The sequence below is a fragment of the Bufo gargarizans genome, chromosome 1 (genome assembly GCF_014858855.1).
Source record: "Bufo gargarizans isolate SCDJY-AF-19 chromosome 1, ASM1485885v1, whole genome shotgun sequence".
NCBI lineage: Eukaryota > Metazoa > Chordata > Amphibia > Anura > Bufonidae > Bufo > Bufo gargarizans.
In genome coordinates this window covers 657,272,993-657,290,279 of record NC_058080.1, presented here as the reverse complement: position 1 = coordinate 657,290,279, position 17,287 = coordinate 657,272,993, and the positions used below count along the sequence as shown (strand labels likewise).

General features: G+C 42.8%; 1 protein-coding gene across 1 annotated transcript in view; it reads left to right on the top strand.

The window, feature by feature from the left end:
- The window catches only part of CCDC125 (coiled-coil domain containing 125), a 37,884-nt gene extending 22,907 nt beyond the window's left edge, over positions 1-14,977 (top strand). The window contains exons 8-12 of the mRNA XM_044276035.1: positions 682-797; positions 1,622-1,729; positions 11,839-12,016; positions 12,282-12,415; positions 13,924-14,977. Of these exons, the coding sequence (XP_044131970.1) occupies positions 682-797; positions 1,622-1,729; positions 11,839-12,016; positions 12,282-12,415; positions 13,924-14,292 (905 nt within the window). The 3' untranslated portion in view covers positions 14,293-14,977. The remainder of the gene's footprint in view (positions 1-681; positions 798-1,621; positions 1,730-11,838; positions 12,017-12,281; positions 12,416-13,923) is intronic.
- Positions 14,978-17,287: the final 2,310 nt, after the last annotated feature.

The window sequence follows — 17,287 nt, the reverse complement described above, 5'->3', positions numbered from 1 at the left end:
TTTACAACCGAAAGTGAAAAATTATGTGTTTTTGCAAAAATTTCGGGCAATTTCGATTAATATAAAAAAGTGAAAATGTCAGCAGCAATGAAATACCACCAAATGAAAGCTCTATTAGTGAGAAGAAAAGGATGTAAAATTAATTTGGGTGGTAAGTTGTATGACGGTGAAAGTAGTGTAGTGCAGAAGTGTAAAAAGTGGTCTGGTCATTAAGGGGGTTTAAGCTAGGGGGGTTGAGGTGGTTAAATCCAAGGGTTCACATACTTTTTCCACCTGCACTGTGAATGTTTACATGGTGTGTTTAATAAAAACATGGTAACATTTAATTCTTTGTGTGTTATTAGTTTAAGCAGACTGTGATTGTCTATTGTTGTGACATTTTATGACCAATTTGTGCAGAAATCCATATCATTCCAAAGGCTTCACATACTTTTTCTTGCAACTGTATAGAAATATTATTTTTTTTTAACTGGGATAATAAGTTTTTTATAATTTGCTTATGTTCATAATTTGCTTCTTAAATTATTAGTAACCATCCGCTTCTATTATACTTGGCAGCCAGTGTGTGGTTTCTGGAAGGTATATTGGCCTGATTATATTTTTAGCCTTTCATTCTGGTTTATGTGTAATTAGTTTATCTTGCCTGTTGTATTAACCCATTGTTTCTCCACGTTTGTATAGTTATAAACCAGCAGTGCCAGGAGCTGTTAGCAATGCTTGATGTGAAACAGCAGAAAATGTTCCAGGATAATGTGTCTTTTGATAAAAACAATCTATCGGAAATCACAGCACTTGAAGTAAGTATTGCGTTAGCTGTCACTCCCCTGCCCCTTCCCCCTTATTTATTTACAGAGCCAGTTTACTGAATAATCTTCTCGCCTCGTCCTGTCACTCAAGTAGGAGAGGGAGGGTCTGGCAAAGGAAGCAGGTGGAGAATATGGTGCACATAGTGGCTTGGGTCTGCCCCCGGTGCCCTTAACTGCTCATTTGCATATAGATTACAATTTTTCTCCAGAATGAATTAACAGATTGCTAAGTGAAAGGTGTTGTTACATTCAGCTGAGCTAGCCCTACAAGGCATTGTGCCTGGTATAAAGGGAATTTCCTGATGACAAAATCCCTGACTGTAACATAAAAACAGTGTAAGATAAATCAAGCAAATTAGTTTCCAGTGTTGTTAAAGAGGTTATCCAATTTCTCAAACAGCCCCCCCCCCATGTTCCGGGCCCCTCACAGGTAATATATTTATCCCTCTCTGCTCCTTGTCCCCACACCGCCGCTGCTTCTCCCTGTACAGGGATGAAAACATCCGGTGTCGGGGGGGGGGGGGGGGGAGCAGCCAATGGCAGATGGGGAGGCCCCTGTCCCCGCCTGCTATTGGCTGCTCCCCCCGACACTGGGGAGAAGTGGCAGCGGTGCGGTGACCAGGAGCGGTGCTGGGAGCGCGGGGTAAGTATATTACCTGTGAGGGGCCCGGCACTTGGTGGGGCTATTTGAGAAATTGGATAGCCCCTTTAATCGTTATTTAAAAGTGGATTTCTCCTTTAAAACAATTGTGTGAACTGCAGCTGAAGTGCTGTACGTAATGTCCTATTCTGAGACTTGGTATAATTGTTGTTAGCTTGCAGTGCTTGGTGCCTGTACATGTTGTTGTCCTGGAGGAGAGCCCTGCTCATGTGCTAAGATGTCAGCTGCTACTCGCAAACAGCTCCTTCAGCTCCGGCAAGAGGTAAGCTATTGTAATTCTGTTATAATTATACATACGTTGAAACTTTGATAGAGAAGACCTCCCAAAAATTCACTAGAAAGTGTCCTCCTCGTGGGGGTGGTCTTCTCAAAGACGATGGCAGCAGCGATGTGGTAACAAGCATTTTCCTGAGGCTAGGTCTACACGGCGACACATCGGCATGTAGGTAGCCTGAATATTTAACATCAGCAGCCACATGCAGTCCATCCCTGTGCCTGTGCATGCACTACAGTGGGTCTGATCTCCAAGCGTGCAGAGCGTTTGATTACATGTGCACCAGTGAAATACATAACATTAGAGAAACGGGCAGTTTCTTGTATTTTGAACATCATGGGCACCCCATAATGGAAGTGTTCGTTTAAAACAGATTGTTCATGGTTTTTACCTGAGAAATACAAGTATTTACTAAAGCAGAGATTTTAGGTGACCTGACCTGTTTTTAAAGGAGAACTGCCACAAATCTTAAAAATCCCTATGACAATACTGAAAGAATATTATCCTTCTCTCTATGCACCATGATTTCTTTCTGTGTCCCCGAAGACAGACGTCTGGAGAACGTGTCAATGACAGATGCAGAATTATGTCAGAAACAGTTCTATTTATTGTTGTCGTACAGGGCCTTATATACTTTCAAACATACATACAAGAATAGCTGAGCTCTTATTACAATAATAGCAGTTCCTTATAGAGAAAGAAAGGCATCTCTCATTATAATAAATGCTGACGAGAAACTTCTCCTTATAAAGACAGAAGGTAATTGTATACATAGTCACCCTTCAATATGATGTCACCCAACCTCTTGTCCTTCATACAGATCACACAGCTAATTCTGTTTAACCCTTCAATCCCCTCTTTAGTCATAAATATGACTTATCTTTTCTCTCTCTCATAGAGAGGTAAGTAGCATATGATTGTCCAGGATCTGTGAGTTTTGGACACATTTCACAAAACATCTGTATGAGGGAAGGGATACATTGGATGCAACATCATATAACAATCAAGGAAGCAATAATAATTATAATACTGATCAATAATGTTCTAAACCAACTCAAATCCGGTAGCCAGCTCAATAACCAGTCCCACCAAGAGGATGACTCAACATCTTTCCTGATATTATTAGCAATTTCATGTAACCCTTGAATATGGGACTGGATTGATCTGGAATGATCAGATAAATTAGAACAACACATTCCTTTAAAATCTTGACATCCTATATTATGCTTCAGTAACAGATAATCTACAGCAAATCTAGTTTCTAGCACTGCTCCTCTTATGCCTTGTATATCTAAAAGCATGTCTGATAAGGCAATAGAATTTATACGAGTATTATATATAGCCAGTCCAGGCACCCCTAGTATAGAGGCACCCAAACTTATATATTCTGTATGGCTGAGAAGGGGTAGAGTCACAGTCTTCTGATAAAGTCTTGGTAACTGATCTTTAAGCTCTCCTGATAGGGGGTTGACTGGGAAGGGCCAAAGTCAGTCTGGAGAACGCACAGGGACCTCCAATAATGTTAGCAGGAATGTAATTGTAGGTGCTGTTACCACAAGACAAAAACCATCCTTTAGGGAGCATGATATTATAGATAAAACTGGGAGTCACAATGGTCTTATTACAACTCATGGAATTATCCAGGGAGCTAGCAAGTCTTCTATTCTTTTTACAGGTGTCGTCAATATAATCATATACACTATTCCTAGGTAATTCACTTTTTATGTCTCTATTATCACAATATAAAGTCATATCCTGGGAAAAAGTAAAACAAGTTTCTGCTGCAGTCACATTAATTGTATTTATTCTAATATTATCCCTGCTATTTCCTATTTCTGACATTCCCCACAGAAGTCATACAAGGGAATAAAAGGTTGGGTATTGTTAGCCTTCGACCAGACTTCAAGGAGGGATCATCGGCTGTAGGCACAGCAATAACACATGTTTGTATAAGATCCCGTGGGCTCTGTAAGTCTTTAAGGCACAATGAACTAACATTTAGGGCATTTGCCATACTGACTATACTATTCTGTTCAGAATAAAAGGGGACGGAAGCAAAGGAATCTTCCTCCTGATCTCTTTTATATACTGACCGATTATTTGGTGCACCGCAGAAGAAACTCATCTCTTCTGGGTGATAAATACATGTAGTAATAAGCCAGACTAATAATTATCAGCAGACAAACAAATCTCCTAGAATATTATCTCCCAGAATATTGTGGGGTCATCATCTTCAGCCTGTGGCAAGGCACTTTTCAGGGAAACTTCTTCTGAGCTCCCCTCTTTGTTCAGGGATTTCACACCTGCTTCACCCTCTTTATCTTTGTCTATCACCGGAGAAGAAACCTCAGGGACCCTTTTCACTCTGTTATTGTGAATCCAGATTGGAGCCTCTTCTGTGAGAATCGCTGTTCTGAGAACTGCTACCACTCGGGTGGGTGGTCCAAACAGGAACTCAGTCTGTTTTCGTCCTTTTGCCAGGCGCTGGACTTATCACCACATCTCCTGGTTGGAAAGGATGCTTAGGTTCCTGTGGAGAGAAAGGAGAGGCACGAGCAATATCTTGTTCAATTTGATCTAAAGTTTCTATAAGTTTCCTCACATACTCTGCTTGTACCACTTCTAGATCCCCTTTTTCTATCACAGGGGCCTTTGACCCCAAGGGTTGGGGAAGGGTCTTCCCATTAGGACCTCAAATGGTGAGTACCCAGTATCCTTGTTAGGCTGCCTCCTAATTTCTGAGACATATAATACTCCGCTAAACATAAGATTGTACCTTTGATCTAAGACCTGGTATAAAAAAATCTCTCTGAATGAGGTCAGTGGTTGCCTGTGCTCCCCTATGGCTAAGACCATTATACTGTTCAATTAAAATCGGGGCGCTTGCAACTGGGATACATGGATTCCCCTCTTTGCAGAGAAGACCCGTATTAGGGTCTTGTACTGCACCTACCGACTGCCATGCCAGTTTGTCGCTACTGATAGCCAAATCCTGGAGGCTGAGCAATAGATCGTCAGTAAGGGTAATGTCCGGAACCAGGGAAGGCATTCGAACTGATGCTGCCGTCCTAATAGCAGCCTCCTTTGCTGCCTGATCAGCCAGGGCATTCCCTATAGCTATGTGTGTTTGTAGTCCAATATGTGCCTTACATTGGATAACAGCCACTTTGCTAGGTAATTGGTTGGCGGCCAGGAGATCATGTACCAGGGTGGAATGTGAGATTCGTTTCCCATCTGCAGCTATGAAGCCTCTCCTCTGCCAGATTACCCCATGATCATAGACAACCCCAAAGGCATACTTGGAATCAGTGTATACAGCCACATCGTTCCCCTCAACATTAGGGCGGGAACAGGATCCATCCATAAATATATCAGGTGCTCCATCAATGGGTGTGGACTGTAAATCAGGCCTAAGTGAGGTATGTCCATGTATAAGTTCAGCACATGCATGGGGAGGAGGCAAATCATCCTGCTCTCCCTTGTAGCCAAGTAGAGCATTCAGTATAGCCATTGGACCGAACGTGGGTGCTGAGTACTTGATATAAAGCTGAGAATTAGATAGCAACAAAACTTCATATCCACTCAGTCTTCGTGCTGACACATGTTGCGTATGTATGCTCCTCAATAGGGCCTGAACATCGTGTGGCGTGCAGAGTGGGGGGATGACCTAGGGTGATAGGCGTGACCATCTCAACGACCATAGCACAGGCTGCCAAACTCCTGAGACACGCAGACATGCCCTGAACCTGTACGGGAACCACTTTTGAGAAAAAAGCAACAGAGCGGAATTTACCTCCATGATCCTGCGCCAGGACTCCTGCCATGGTTTTACAATTGTCCCTGGCAAATAAGTGAAACATCACGCCATAGTCGGGTAGGCCAAAACCAGGGCTGGAAACCATTGCACATGTCAAATGACTAAAAGCTTGTAACATGTCATCAGACCATTTAATGAATTCCGGCATCTCAGTATTAGTGGCTTGTCTAAGAACATCATCATAGTAGGACCAATCAGCAATCCATTGGCGGCAGTAACCAATCATACCAAGAAAGGTCAACATGTCCTTCTTGGTTTGTGGGCGGGGCAGACCCAGTATGGCAGTAATTCTGGCATGGCTGATTCTCCTTTCACCTTTACTGAGAACAAAGTCCAAATACGCAACTCTTTCCATACACCATTGTAATGTGTCACATAACCACAGTAGTAAACTAACACAGTCTGCCTGGCAGGCCCCCCGAGTAGAACTACATATGAGGAGATTGTCCACATATTGTAGAAGGACAGAACCATGAGGGGCAGTCCAAGGGCGCAGTGTAATTTGGAGGACAATGGAGTAGACTATTGGGGAGCCTACATAACCCTGAGGCATTCTACACCAAGTATACTGGCGAAATCTAAATGTGAAAGCAAAAAGTGGCCGTGTCTCCTTGTAAACTGGGACAGAAAAAAATGCATTCATCAAATCAATAACAGAGAAAAACTCTGCATGGCAGGAATAGCTGATAGCAGAGATGGTACGTCAGGAACCTCAGGGGCTATAGGTATAATAACAACCTTATTAATATCAACTACTTCAATAGGTCCCTTTAACAAGGTGACCCCTACAGTCATAAAAGTGAACAGTTCCTCAAGGTCACTATCCTCATCATGAGGAGGTATATGTTCAGGTTTGGGAAAACATTTTTTGTGATCTAAGGCGCATGGGAGAAATGACATCTCTAGTGTTAGAAATGTGTGAATTGTATTCTACATGTTCTCGTATTTCCAGGACAACAACTGGTCTATCCCAAACTGTCAAACTGCATTTTTAGCTCCGGAGCCCTCCCCCCCTCCCTTTACTGCTGTCACCCGAAGCCTTGTGTATGTAATGGACATGAGGAGAAGGGGGGCAGGGAGCTGCGGACAGCGTCTGAACTATCTCCCAACAGATGCTGTGAAGAAGAAGTGTGTACTGTAAAAGGACTCGAGTGTCAGCTCTTCTCCTCCTATCTTATTCCCTTTTGAGCCAATTTAATAATGCCTGGGCCTCAAAGTACTTTTAAATCTAAGTCATCTTTTAGAAGGGACGGATATATATCTGTGGGATATTTCCTAAATAGGGAGGAAGGTTTTTTGGAGTGAACTCCTTGTCAATTCTTTATCTAACTCATGTTTCTTTTATATATATCCCTCCAGGTTCCCTGCCTACTGCTTGTGAACCTTTATTTGGTCCATCATACCATTATGGTGCTTAAGTAAGGCAATTTTCCCTACTTGACTGCATACACTGCATGTCCCACTGGAGGTCTGGACCATAATATGGGTCAGCTTCAGTGTCATCCAAACATAATCCTTATCACCATATCCATATGGAAGACGTCATTAGCCTCTTCCTGAGGAAACAAATTCATACTCCTCATTCACTCTGTCCATACTGCCAGATTATCAACCCAGGGAGTAACTAAACAATAATCAGTCCCACAGACCCGGGCTATATAATCCTTACACTTTTCACCTACATTCGGAGGGGGTGGAGAGACCTTTCCTTGCTGTGCACCCATGTCATATAACTTAATTGAGAAGGAGGAAGAACAAAATTGACCCCGGGACTGTCCGTACAGAATCTATGCACAACGTCCTTCACAATTGTCAGGTAGTATAATCCCTTAAAATAGTTACTTACTTTCACCAGTTGCTGGGTTAGAAGGTCATCCAGGACACACACAAAGTTAGTACATTTGTCACAGTATCAATTGCTGCTTACCTTCAGCATAAAAAATGACTTAATGCTTTATAACATCAGAACATAACAGAAAGCATAAGAAAGCGACACAAAAGAAGCAACAGACAGGGGGTGACAAAAGAAATCAAGGTGCAGACACTATATGAAGTCTTCCCAAAAGACTACTTCTGGTATATCCTTCCCTAAAAGATATAACTATAAAATACTTCCCTAAAGTATCTGTGTGACCTGGCCAGGAGTCTATTTACAGTCTATCTTCCCCAAAGACGGACACCATTTCTTTTCATTCTATCTTGCCTAAAGACAGATTCCAATCATTCTACCTTCCCTAAAGGCAGCTTGCAATATTCTACCTTCCCCAAAGTAGATTCTACCTTCCCTAAAGGTAGCTGACAATATTCTACCTTTCAGAGTGTCTAAAGCGGATTCAAAATAGAAGTAACAGAAAATTTTACGGAAAGCATCGGAATGTCCCCAGTCTTTAGACAGGAATGTTCCGTTACTTACCGAATTCCTGTATTTCTATTCCACGGACGAGCTCCCAACTGAAAGAATATTATCCTTCTCTCTATGCACCATGATTTCTTTCTGTGTCCCCGAAGACAGACGTCTGGAGAACGTGTCAATGACAGATGCAGAATTATGTCAGAAACAGTTCTATTTATTGTTGTCGTACAGGGCCTTATATACTTTCAAACATACATACAAGAATAGCTGAGCTCTTATTACAATAATAGCAGTTCCTTATAGAGAAAGAAAGGCATCTCTCATTATAATAAATGCTGACGAGAAACTTCTCCTTATAAAGACAGAAGGTAATTGTATACATAGTCACCCTTCAATATGATGTCACCCAACCTCTTGTCCTTCATACAGATCACACAGCTAATTCTGTTTAACCCTTCAAATACTTCCTGTACTTTACTCTTGCACTACTAGAAATAATGAGCTCTACGTAGGGTGCTGAAGCTACATAAAGAAAAGGCATCTGCTGGCTAATATGTTTAGCATGTTTTGATCAGTCACACCAATTTTTGTGTATTACATTTTGCTTTCAAGGCAGGCAGCAGGTGCAGGTAGTTTATGCCTTGGGATATCCAAACAAACTCCCAAGTGTGGAATAGACCTCCAGAACACGGGGAAAAAAGACTGCACAAGGGTCATCAGCCTGTGGAGAATTAAACAGTTCAGCATGTGACATTTTTCATCTACTGTTGAGCACCTTTCTATATGACACTTCTGGAAGTGTTGAAATAAATAATGAAATGTTGTGGTACACTTTTTGTCATGATCACCGTCGCTGGAGTTCACCTGTGGATGTGGCTGGGCAACCAATAAAAAAAAAAAAACAGATCTATCTAAATTATTAATATTGCACAGTAATACCCCAAGACTGACACCACTAAGGCTTGTTTCAAGAGCTCACACTCTTACAGGAAGCCTTCAGTTATGGTGGATTTGCACGGCCCGATAGTCGGGCAGATAATCAGGAATGAACGTTCCTGCGAACGCTTGTTCCTAACAATCCGCCCATAATCCACCAATTTGTTACAATTTCCTCTAAACTATTCTCTATACAGGTAGCCTGATGTGCTTCAAGCTTAGCACCTGGATTCATTCAGAAACACAAGACAGAACTTATCAAAGGGAGCTGAATATGACCAAAAGAGTTACAATGTGTGTAGATAGATATAAAGCAAAACATACGGGGTGTATGTGTGTATGTATGTATATATATATATATATATATATATATATATATATATATATATATATGACTCACTCCCTCCTCCCCCCTAAAAGTGGGGGGATAATGCATGCGTCTTATAAAGCGAATACTAGTGAGTGCTTCCATGGAATCGCTCACTAGTATGCATTAGGAGCCGGTAGCAGGGAGTGAAGTGCGGCGAGCGCTTCCAGTACTCACTCTCCCTGGTCTTCCTTCCTGGGGCCAGCGCTGCACTGTCCTGACCCCATACAGCGTCAGGATGTAGTGTGTGCACTGTGACCTGACGCTGCACACAGGTGACAGTGCAGCGCGGGCCGGGGAAGACATGGGAGCGCTGCAGGAGAGGTAAGAGGAGTTTTATTTTATTTTATTCTGATCTGAGCTCTGATGGTTCTGGCAAGGAACTCTGGGGGGTCCGACAATGAGGGCTGATGGATGTCTGAAATAAAGGGCTGATCTGAGGTCTGATGGGGGGTCTGACATTGAGGGCTGATCCGATGTCCTGATATGGGGGGGCTGAGCCAATGTCCTGATATGGGGGGGCTGAGCCAATGTCCTGATATAAGGTCTGATGAAAAATATTTTTTCTTATTTTCCTCCTCTAAAACATGGGGTGCGTCTTATAAAGTGAAAAATAAGTTATACACATGTAACAAAAGGTACAAGTTTCTTAAAATGAAATAAATTAGGAACTTAAGGCTAAGTTCACACTGCAAAATCAGCAGCTGAAAGCAGGTCATTTTTGGTGGCAGAGGTTTTAGAGGTGTTTTTACAAGAGTATTAGAGGACTATTTGGTTGAGGGTTCTCTGCTTCCTCATTGACTACGAAATCCACAATCAAATCTGCTTCCAAGAAGTAACATGTCACTTCTCATATGTTTTTCAAATCTGCTACAGAAAAACCTCTACCATTTTACACTGTGTGCACAAGTTTTTAACATTAAAGGGGTTGTCTGGGTTCAGAGCTGAACCCGGACATATCCGGTTCTTCCCCCACTCATCCCCTCTGACATGAGAAATGCTCCGATGCTCTCCTTTGCCCTGTGCTGCATCCATTGACGTAACGGGCTCTCCACGGGTAAGCTAGGTAAAGGCTTCCGCCTAGCATTGACCCTGGTGACATCACAACACTAATGGTTGAGCTTTAGCGCTGCCCTAGCCTGTAAAACTGCTAGGGCTACGCTAAAGCCCACCCATTAGTGCCGGTGATGTCACGGGAACGCTGCTGGCGGGATCCTCCGCCTAGCAGTTTTACCCCTTCCCCTCTGCCCACTGGCTATATTTGCACATACCCCGTGCAGATGGCGCTTTAATCCCAGTGCAGTACAGCGCTGGGATTAAATCTCCTGCAATCTAGCAGGAGCAGATCGCGTCCTGGCTGGCTGTGAGACACGGTGAGGACCCTGAGGAGAACACAGAAGCTGTTCATTACCACTCTTGCCTTCTCTGGTGCCGGGAGCAGAGCGATAAACTAGCGCAGGGGGTAATATCAGTAAGTGTCCGAGCCGATTCCTCTACCGGGCCTGTTGGTCACGTGACCACCGGGTGTCTGGGGCAGGAGCAGAGCTGTAGGGTCTAAGGAGACCCTGATCAGCTCTGCCTGTGTGTAATGCCCCCACAGCGGGCTGTTTTCCCCTATGGGGCTCCTGTGGATGCCCAGTTACAGTGGAAACAGTGAGGTGGGGGCGGGGGGAGTCAGTGTCCTCCAGAGGTCTTTTAATGACCTCCTAGGGGCCATATTATGTGCCAAAAATTTATTAAAATATTAGTTTAAAAAATACAAATAAAAATGTTTTAAAAAATAGTTGCCCTGTTTACTCAAACCAATACGGGTTATATATCAAAACGATGAGAATTAATTAGTGGTTTTCGCCTAAATTAAACCTAATAAAAGGGGGGGAATAAAAAATAACAAAAATTCTAATAAAAAAAAGTCCTAAGTGTCGCAAAAATTATTTTGGTAGTCAAACAAATAAATTTAGGGTCACTAAACCACAACGTGTACAAAATGACAAAAAATTGTCTGGACTTTCAGGCCTTTTTTAGGTCCGGTCATGAAAGGGTTAAAAATTTAAACAAAAAAGCCCTTTCCCTTGTGCAAGACAGCTCAGGGCAAGGAAGAGCATCGGAGCATGCTCCGATGCTCATGTCAGGGGAGATGAAGGGGATATGTCCGGGGTCAGCTCTGAACCGGACAACCCCTTTAAAGTTAAAGGGAAGACTGTTGGTGAGTTTTGAATGTGGATTTAGCAGTCAAAACCGACTGTTTTCTGCTGCTTAATCCGTGGCAGATTTTAGCTGTGTGAACATGCCCTAACACTCACGTAGCTGAGCATGGGATCTGGCACTAGGGACAAGCAGAGACCCAGACAAGTCTTCACTTCTAGTGAGCCCCCAAGAAATGACCCCAGCCCTGGTTTTACATCCCTTTTTGACTTTCCTATATCCATCCCCCAACCTCTGATGTCACTGCAGAGGATCCGAGTATAGCTGATTGTATTCATGACCTTCTTTTTATGATGACGGCCCTGTTGAGGTGTGAATGGCCAGAAGGCACCTTTTAAAGGCCCTCGTAGACAAGACACATACATATCTGTGCACACATGTACAGGAATCATCACTGACACTATTCATTTTGTGTGCAGTTTGAGGTGGAGAAGAAGGATAAGGAAGAAGCCTATATAATGGCTGATGCCTTTCGCATTGCCTTTGAGCAGCAACTAAAGCGCAGGAATGATGCGACTCTGCCTCTGAGCGAAATTGAGCGACTCTGCAAGAAAGGGAGCAAAAGACTAAACAGCTGGAGGCGTCTTAAAGTGGATGGTAATCCTTCTTGTGTGGAGAGTCTGCAATTACTAATTATTACTGTGTGTGTGTGTGTATATATGTCTGTATTACATTTTTTTGCTCCATCAGGACACCCCTTTTTCATGTGCCTTATTTGTGCCCTGTAATACTAAAGTCACCAACATTACATAAGATTTTAGTAAATGTATACTAAATATGTATTCCACATAGACTTGCAGTGTAATAATGTGCTCTTATGTACAGTATGTATATTATATATGTGTGTATTTTTTTTTTAAAGAAAACTCAATTTCAAGGGATAAAGGCAGAAGTTTAGGTCAGAAGTTAAAGGGCATGTTGGGATCAGCAGCTGACGGTATGAATCTGGACAGTGTGGATGACCCACAAGAAATTCTCAGGCTATTAATTGACCTGGTGAGTACCAACATAACATTTACAACATATATATATTTTTTTATTAAAATGCATTAAAGGGGTTCTGCACTTTCATTTAACTGATGATCTATCCTCTGGATAGATCATCAGCTTCTGATCGGCGGGGGTCCGACACCCGAGACCCCCACGATCATCTGTTTGAGAAGGCAGCGGCGCTCCAGCAGGGCCGCGGCCTTCTCACTGTTTACCGCGGGCCCACTGATGTCAGGACTAGTATCAACTAGCGTGGGCAGGGCTAAGTTCTGTTCACTTGAATAGAGCTTAGCCCCGTCCACGCTAGTTGATACTAGTCGTGATGTCAGTGGGCCAGCGGTAAACAGTGAGAAGGCCGCGCCGCTGCTGGAGCGCCGCTGCCTTCTCAAACAGCTGATCGCAGGGGTCCCGGGTGTCGGACCCCTGCCGATCAGAAGCTGATTGTCTATCCAGAGGATAGATCATCAGTTAAATGAAAGTGCAGAACCCCTTTAATCCAGGCTACAGAATTTTAAAGGTTGGGCTACTTTCACACGTGTTTTCTGGGGATCCGTCATGGATCTGCACAGACGGATCCGTTCAGATAATACAACCATCTGCATCCGTTCAGAACGGATCCGTTTGTATTATCTTTAACCTAGCCAACCCATGTTTACTAAGCGGGAAAACTACAGAAGGGGGACAGCGGGGCGTATTAGCGATATTTAAATAAATAGGAAGGGTGGCAGCATCAGCGGGGGGGTACCCCGCAAGTAAAGGTATAAATAAAAAAACATGAAAGCACCAAGTGTATGAGGCTATTCTCATGGCCATTTTTTAGCGGCCAGTGAATAGCGACTGTGAAAAAATAAGACATTTCGTATTCTTGGCTGTTTTCACGGCCAGATAGACCCCATGGAGATCAATAGGGACCGTCTTTAACAGTCACTTAGACAGAAGGGCACCCGTCTAAGGGTCATTCGAAATGGATACACTAGTGCAATATGGCTTTTTAGGTGTTAATTAAAAACACTCGCCTTATTCACGTAAACTTGCAGGGGCAGTCATTCCTCTCTTAATTTCTTGAATCTGAAGGACATGCACTCAGATTGATGACATCACTATTTTATTAAAGGAAGCCAATGAAATTCCTCAATTTTTAACTGCCATGAAAAACGGATTTAAAACTGCCGTTAAAAACGGACATATGACAGTGTATATGTTTTTTTAGGTGTCGTTTTTTTTCACTGTTGTGTGCATGTAGTCAGTCTACAGTCACACGACAGTGAAAAAATATGGGCATGAAAAACGGACACGCGGTTGAATTGAATTGAATAGTTCCACATACGCTACGCAAAAAAAAAAAAAAATGGTACGGACACGGAAAGAAAATACACGTTCGTGTGCATGAGCCTTAAACCTGATATCTCGAAACTTGTTTTGTATACAGCATGCGTTGGGATATGGTGTACACAATGAATGCAGTATACTGTGCATGTTGTGAATCCTAATATTTGTGTTGCTTGGACTTGCAGCTTAATGATAAAGAGGAGGCTTTAGCCCATCAGAGAAAAGTAAGCTACATGCTCGCACGATCTATAGAAGGCAAAGTAGATGCAGCAATAACCCATGGTCACTCTAAGAAAGAACTTGCTGTGCCTGGCGATGAGCACGACTGCCATGGTGTAGGAGTAATAGTGGATCCATGCCACTGCCTGACAGACAATGCACCACGAGGGAGAGGTAGCGAAGAACAGAGTACAGTCGGGAGTCTGGAAACCTCATTTTCTCTGCTGCTAAAAGATGTTTGCCCTCAACAAAACTTCAATGAAGAGACCGCCATAAACCAGGAGACCATTTCTGAAGTTTCCACACATCCTCAGTCTATAAATGATGGTTGTTAATATTGTGAATGGATCATTTTATTGTTAAAATGTTGAGTTGCTTGATGGACTTTATATGTCCTTAAAGTGTAACTGTTGTTTCATTGTATTATGCCCTAATGGTATAGTACATCCTGCTGTATAAATGCTTTTGTGCTTTAATCTTTTTCAGTTTCATCTCATAATAAGGGCTCATGCACACGACCATGTGCTGGCCGGGCCCGTGCTTGGGGTCCGAAATGCACGGCCACCAACCGTGTGGCAGCCACATGTGAATCGCGGACCCATTCACTTGATCCACATCCGACGGTCTGCACCGCAAAAAAGTAGTGCAAGCACTACTTTTTTCCGGTGTGGAGGCACAGCCAGAAACACCACGGAAGCACTTCTGTGGGGTTCCGATCCGTGCTTCCTCACCGCATCTCCGGATTTGCGGACCCATTCAAGTGATGGCGGGGCAACGGCCGTGTGCATGAGCCCTAACACCCAGAAATGCGTGTCACCTCACATTGAGCAGCATCTTTTCACAGCGTTGTCATGTGCCGGCCGTTTCCTCTATGATATAAACGCATAAAGACACGGGAGAGCACTGGGAGGAGGAGCACAACCCTGAGTGCCTGGGCTCTGGCAGAAAGTGGAGGGGGGACGGCGGCTTTAGATGCTATCTCCTGAATGGTAGCAGCTAGAAACATGCAACTGGTCTTGTTTGAAATCTGACATTCCAGGCTTTCATACAAGACCAGAATGTAGTGTAGTGACCCACATAATAAAATTGTTATTTTTACCACACAGTGAACGCTGTAAAAACATTCCAGAAAATTAATGTAAAAATTGCAGTTTTTTTCTAAATCTTTCCCACAAAAAATAAAATAAGTTATTTAATACAGTATATATACCCCAAAATGGTTCCTAAAAACAACTTTTAATGTGACTATTAAGATGTCTGTGAAGGTTCTCATTTATCCAGGTCATGGTATATCTGTAAAGAATAAATCAAGGCAACTGGACGTACTGTAGATTTCTTGAAAACGTTTCACTTGTTCTTCCAGCAAGCTTTCTCAATTCTGAGTGACTGTACAAGAATTCTCTGGGAATAAATATGTAACTGAATCAACATCTGGTAATTATACCCAGCATGGGGTCAGAGGTGTTGATTCCATTATCCTGTCTGCTTTAAACCCAGCAACTCACTGAGGCAACAACTGGTTCACCCGTAAGACTCAACGCCTAAACACAAGATGGACAACATTGTGTACACAGTCCAGTGCAATGAGGAATGCTCAGAACTGTATATCGGCGAAACAAAACAACAACTACATCAGCGTATAGAAGAGCCAAAACCTATGGTCAAGATTCTGCCGTGTACTTGCATCTAAAAGAAACAGGTCACACATTCAAGTACGTGTTTTGGATAAGGAGACCGATTGGTACAAACAAGGTGTGAAGGAGGCCATCTATGTAAAAATGGAGAAGCCAAGCTTGAATGGGGGGGGGGGGGGGGTGTTAGACATCTATTGTCTGCCACATACAATGCTGTCTTGACACCTTTTTCTGGGAGGTCATTATCACCTACTGACTCCAATTAGGATAATGGAATCAACACCTTTGACCCCATGTTGGGTATAATTACCAGATGTTGATTCAGTTACATATTTATTCCCAGAGAATTCTTGTACAGTCACTCATAATTGAGAAAGCTCGTTGGAAGAACGAGTGAAACGTTTTCAAGAAATCTACAGTAAGTCCAGTTGCCTTGATTTATTCTTTACAGTGACTATTAAGAGGCTAAAACAAATGCTTAGTGATTTCATGTAATTGCAGGGCTTGTCTCTGGTTAGCTGTATGTTAGAGGATACTCGCTGCTCTGGGGTAGTGGGAGAGATTATCTGCATTCTGATTGGTCCTACTAGTTCATGTGAGGAGAGCAAGGGGTTATGGGAAGTGAGGGAAATACAGGATGGCCTCAAGAACAGGGCAAAGATCACCACAGGAAGTGCAGCAGAAATAGAGGCAAAGAGAACTAGGGTTGTTAAGGGCTGAATACAAACACCAAAAAGGTAAAATTAACTGAAAAATAAAGCGTCATGAATATCTTCCCTTCAGAATCGCATATGTTGGGAATTCCATTTTTGGTATTGAAATGGCAGTTACACTTTAATGATGGTGCTCACCTTTTACCATTATGGTTTTTTACTTTAACAAACCTTCCGTTTATCCCATTTTACAAGAATCGCTGTATTTATTAAATATGATTTTTATAAGTATCTGTAGCCTATCTTTTTATTCGCATTGCTAAGTGCTTACAATGGTGGAACATTTTGAAGGGACATTCTTATCTTTTAAAAGATTTGGATATATTGCTAGGATATGCCATCACTTTATGAATGTGGAGGTCCAGCCTCTTGGACCCCCCCACCAGTCCTGGGAAGGAAGGGGCTGCAGCAATGGTTGATGCGGACCCATTTTGCAGACGTGTAAAGGGACCCTTAGGACGATGACCTCACAAAGAGACCTTTCTGCTGGACAGCCAGTAAATTGGTTAGTGGAGTATGTAGTTGTACATGGCAGATAAGCCATCCCATGCACAGGTAAGAGAGCATGTGTACATAATCCATAGTGGATTTCAATGCACAAGTTGAGTAGGTTAAAAAAAAAACATACAATTTAGGCTACATGCACACGACCGTATGTGTTTTGCGGTCCGCAAATTGCAGATCCACCCCAAAAAAATGGATGCCATCCGTTTTTTTTCGGATCCATTGTAACGATGCCTAAAACGGCCAAGAATAGGACATGTTCTATTTTTTTTGCGGGGCTATGGAACGGACATACTGATGCGAACAGCACACAGTGTGCTCTCTGCATTTTTTGCGGAATCGTTGAAATGAATGAGTCCACATCCTATCCGCAATAAAAAAACAAAACAGAACGGACACTGAAACAAACAACGTTTGTGTAGCCTTATTTAGCGCAATACTTTTTGGGATATGTGTCATTCCTACCGCCTGTGTCCTGA